Source organism: Lepidochelys kempii, chromosome 9, assembly GCF_965140285.1.
Source record: "Lepidochelys kempii isolate rLepKem1 chromosome 9, rLepKem1.hap1, whole genome shotgun sequence".
Taxonomy (NCBI): domain Eukaryota; kingdom Metazoa; phylum Chordata; order Testudines; family Cheloniidae; genus Lepidochelys; species Lepidochelys kempii.
The window spans coordinates 9,304,099-9,308,099 of record NC_136388.1 but is presented as its reverse complement, the minus strand read 5'-3'; the positions used below and the strand labels follow the sequence as shown (position 1 = coordinate 9,308,099).

Here is a 4,001-nt window from a genome sequence, read left to right as displayed (position 1 = left end):
CTTCTAGTATGTTAACTGGTTTGTTTTTTTCTAAAGTTCCAAAACACTAATTCCTATAATTCACTATTCAGTTCTAAACAAGGACCATGCACTTGTCTGGTATGGAAACTGGGTCAAAGTTACTGCTAATCTCCCCAAAATTTAAAATATTCACTAAAGAGCAAAGCCCACCAATGGCATCAACATAGTAATTTATTGGGTTGGACTTATTTAAGCTAGTTCTTTCTTCTTACCAACAGAAGAGTCAGTCCCATTATCAATTGAATCCTAGATCTTTTCCTTAAGGTATCTTAAGGAATTTTCCTTTAGAGGCCAAACTGCAAAGCGCCAACAGAATTGAGAAAACTATCACTGGTGTTGTACACTAGCAGAACAGCTTGCAAAGTTATGATATTTTGTCCTCAGGCATTCAGAGTACACAACTATGCAGTAAACTCCGTTTTATTAGGCAAGACTCAATCATCTTCAGTGTTAAGGCGAAATGATGTATAGCATCACCTGCAAAAATGCCCAATTCTGTTCCCAGTGAAGTCTCACTTTGCCACTGCCTTCACTGAGAGTAGAAATATGATTAGTAAACAATCTAAAGAGATCTACTAACCTAGGACTGATCTAGTACCACAATTTTTCCTAGATTCCAAACCCAAAATACCTTTGTAACAGTCAAAATACCAAAAGGTATCATCTTTGGGCAACTACCTCCAAGCACAGTTGACTAATCTTTGGTAGTAAAAATATTCTCACTTAAGAGTGCTAAGCAAATTTTATACGGTATAAAACCAAATTGCAAGACATTTTAAAAGTTTGATATCTACACTTTCACTTATCACATCATTAAACCTTAAATCATTGGCTTCTTAGAGCCACTTTAAGAGTACAGGATTCAATGTAGTCTGGATCTCCATTTTAAGCAGAAAAAAGTACTGAACCTTTTGAGGGTGAAGTAAACATGCAACATAGCATGGGTCAGATAAATACACAAGACAATGAACTGATCACATGTGCACTGCAGTTTTCATGTTGCACAACTGCACAAAGTTGTTTTCAACAAGTGCATTTTGTTTCCACTCAGAACATATTGTTTTAATATCTTATTTTTAAGATTTCACCATTTGCTGGGAGATGCCCTTTCAGAACTACACAGCATATTAGCCGTTACCTGCACCTTATCCCAGCATCACCTCCAAACAAGTCACATCTGAACTCCCTTCATGTGGGTAGGGAAAACCTAAAACAGAAGCTATTCCGTTTCCCCATTATACTCAAAGTGGCAAGGATTCTGAATGGATATTAGTTACAGACCCCTTTAAAAAGTCTGTTAACTGTCCTACACAGTTGTGAAACCTGAAACCTATGCAATGTGCAAGCAGCTTTTTTTAACTACACTATCAATACCTGTTGAGCCAGTTCTCTGGTAGGGGCCAATACTAGTGCTTGGGTCTCCTTGAGATCAATCTCCAATTGCTGCAGGATGGAAATAGCAAATGTGGCTGTCTTGCCAGTACCTGACTGAGCTTGAGCAATCACATCATACCCTAAAAAAAGTAGGATATATATTTACTGCTCCCACACAAGTCATTCATATTTAGATTAATTCTATTCTTTTTTAAATAAGTGATCAGCAATTAAGAGCTCTCTCCATTTCAGGTCAGTCCCGAAAGATGATATACCATCATCTCACTTGTTCAAGCAAGGATTAAAAATGTGCTATCACCACACTTTAAAAATAACTACTTCGTACATACATTTAAAAAGATCTCTTTTCTAGTTAACTTGTGTTGTCACCATTAGCAGACAGATGCACCAGACTTTTGTGCTTGCCTACCTTTGATACATGGAATAATAGCTCTCTGTTGAATAGCTGAAGGCTTCTCAAAACCATAAGCATAAATACCCCTGAGAAGCGATTCTTTTAAATTCATATCATCAAAATTGTCAACAATTTCATTCCAATTACTCTGTAAGAAGGAAACAAAAGGCAGGTTATTACACAGATTACCTACCTCCATACTTGATTTGAGTCTAAAGGATATTATGCATTTGCTCACCTCAATGATACCATCAGGGTCCATTCCCTCTGGGCCGCCATGGTCTCTGTTGCCAAGAAAGAAAAAACAGACTTAATACTCTTTGCAACTAACAACTTGCATGTAGAACAGGACCTCAGTATCTTGAATATCGTTAGCATGGCCCGCACCAAATTGGAACGTGAACCAGTGATGGATTACTCTAGCAAATACTTAGGTATTTTCCCAGCATGAGAACTAGTCTCCCCTCCTCATTCGCATAGAAGCCATTACTCCAACTTTCTGTGCCAGGCTCAGTCACCATTCACAGCTCCTAAACTACAGAGTAAGCGCTCCAAAACGTCTCTACCGTGGAGCAGACCCCGGAGCAAACTGCAGGTGGCAGCACAGCACGCTTCCCCGCAGCAATGCGGAGACAGCAGGCCTCAACATGCAGCACTTCCTCCGCCACAGGGCAGAGACCACAGCTCCCAGCATGCAGCACGCCCCCGGCAGCAAAAAAAAAAAAAAAAGGCTCAAAATGCGTTGAGCTGTAGCCCCCACCGCGGAGAAAGCGGAAGAGCTGCCCCCTGTAGACCACCTCGTCCGCAGCGCCGGGAGTGAAGCGTTTCCCCAGCTTCTATGCGGCGCGCCCCTCCTCCCTCAGCCAGGGAGAACAAACTCTCGCGAGAGCTCCCCCCCCCACAGATTGCGCATATCGGAGACGCTAAAGAAGCGGAGGAACGCGCCCGGCGAGCGCCGCGCCCCTCCCGCTCTGCGTGAGAATGGACTCGCCCGAAGCCGGGCTCATGAAGGGGCGGAGTGAGCCAACGGGGCGGGGACGCCGCGGTTAAAAGATGAAGCGTCATGGCCGGCTCCTCTCGGAGCGGAATCATGCTGGCCCGCACGGGTGGTCCCCGAAACGGACCAGCTGCGGGAAGCACTGGCCTACAAGGGAACAACTGGACTGAACCATCTGGGATGGTACTTCCCCCTAACGGCAAAGGGCCGGCAGCACACGCGCTTCCCCCTCCCCCGCGTTAGTCTCTCTGCCCTTGAAAATCGCCTCAAGAGGGTAAAAAAAGCCACGAAGGCCCCGACTAGTCCCCCCCCATACCTGCTATAATCCGTCGAGCCCCCTGACATGTTCCGGTCTCCAACCCCTACTGCTGTTCTGTCCTCAACTGAAAAGGCAGCGCCTCCGCCGCGCCTGGCTTATATAGCCAGCCTGCCGCCGGGACTCATGCCGCCTTTCGCCGCGGAGGGATCTGTATATCGCCACGCAGTCCGAGCCACAAATATGCCCCGTTTAGGACTCGCCGGTGTCACGGATGTCCCCACTCAAACTGGGTATGCTATTTCCCGTGGGGTTCGTAAGGCTGCAAAGGCCAGCAGAGCGGGGCGGAGATTGGAACTATTTTGTGTGCCGCGAAGGCGGAAGGATATTGCAGCAGTTGGAAAGTGACAGTGCCCTCGCTCCTTCCTTTTCCTGCTCGTGCCCCCACCACTCGCGCCACGGGGTTTCCCTGGCCGGCCCCTGCTGCAGAGTGCGGGCAGAGACTCAGCTCGGGATGGCGCGGGGGGCTGGGTCGTCGGAGGGGGGGGAAGGGCAGCTCGGCGAGGGGCCAGAGGAGGGGAAAGGGCAGCTGAGGCCCGAGGAAGGGGCAGGGAAAGACAGGAGGGAAGCTGAGGGGATGGGAGAAAAGGGGGCATCAGGTGAGGATGGTTAAGGGATCAAAGCCTGAGCATCAGCTGTGAGGAAGGCAGGGTTATCACATGGCAGGATTTTATCACCAGTCTTGCCATGTTGGTGTCAAACCCAGGCTCCAGGAGTCATGGGATTATGTGAGGCACGCACGCACACACAGTAAGCTTCTAGCTCTTGTGTTGTGGGGACAAAGCTGGAAAACCGCCCTCTGAAAGTCTCCAGAACAAGACTGGCAGTAAAAGAACTGCAAATAGAGTCAAAAGAAAAAAACCCCTTTGGTGATTTTT

At 47.1% G+C, this 4,001-nt stretch overlaps 2 protein-coding genes and 1 non-coding gene across 12 annotated transcripts in view; 1 reads left to right on the top strand and 2 right to left on the bottom strand.

The window, feature by feature from the left end:
• Positions 1-3,252, bottom strand: part of EIF4A2 (eukaryotic translation initiation factor 4A2) — a 28,243-nt gene extending 24,991 nt beyond the window's left edge. Inside the window, exons 1-4 of one of the 10 annotated variants that reach the window (XR_012160711.2) lie at positions 3,124-3,247; positions 2,049-2,094; positions 1,826-1,958; positions 1,396-1,535 (exon numbers count right to left, since the gene is read on the bottom strand). Coding sequence is in view for 9 of the 10 variants with exons in the window: in XM_073359235.1 (XP_073215336.1) it covers positions 1,396-1,535; positions 1,826-1,958; positions 2,049-2,094; positions 3,124-3,152 (348 nt within the window). In the remaining variant the exon portion in view is untranslated. Of the gene's footprint in view, positions 1-1,395; positions 1,536-1,825; positions 1,959-2,048; positions 2,095-3,123 lie in introns of those variants that run through there. The other 9 variants (XM_073359235.1, XM_073359236.2, XM_073359238.2 and 6 more) reach the window with 9 other exon arrangements.
• Positions 1,613-1,683, bottom strand: LOC140917832 (small nucleolar RNA SNORD2). The gene has a single exon (XR_012161022.1). It is a non-coding gene; the product is annotated as a small nucleolar RNA SNORD2 (small nucleolar RNA).
• LOC144930874 (uncharacterized) overlaps positions 2,578-4,001 on the top strand; it is a 126,304-nt gene continuing 124,880 nt past the window's right edge. Inside the window, exon 1 of the mRNA XM_078854348.1 lies at positions 2,578-3,356. Coding sequence (XP_078710474.1) covers positions 3,151-3,356 — 206 coding nt within the window. The 5' untranslated portion in view covers positions 2,578-3,150. The remainder of the gene's footprint in view (positions 3,357-4,001) is intronic.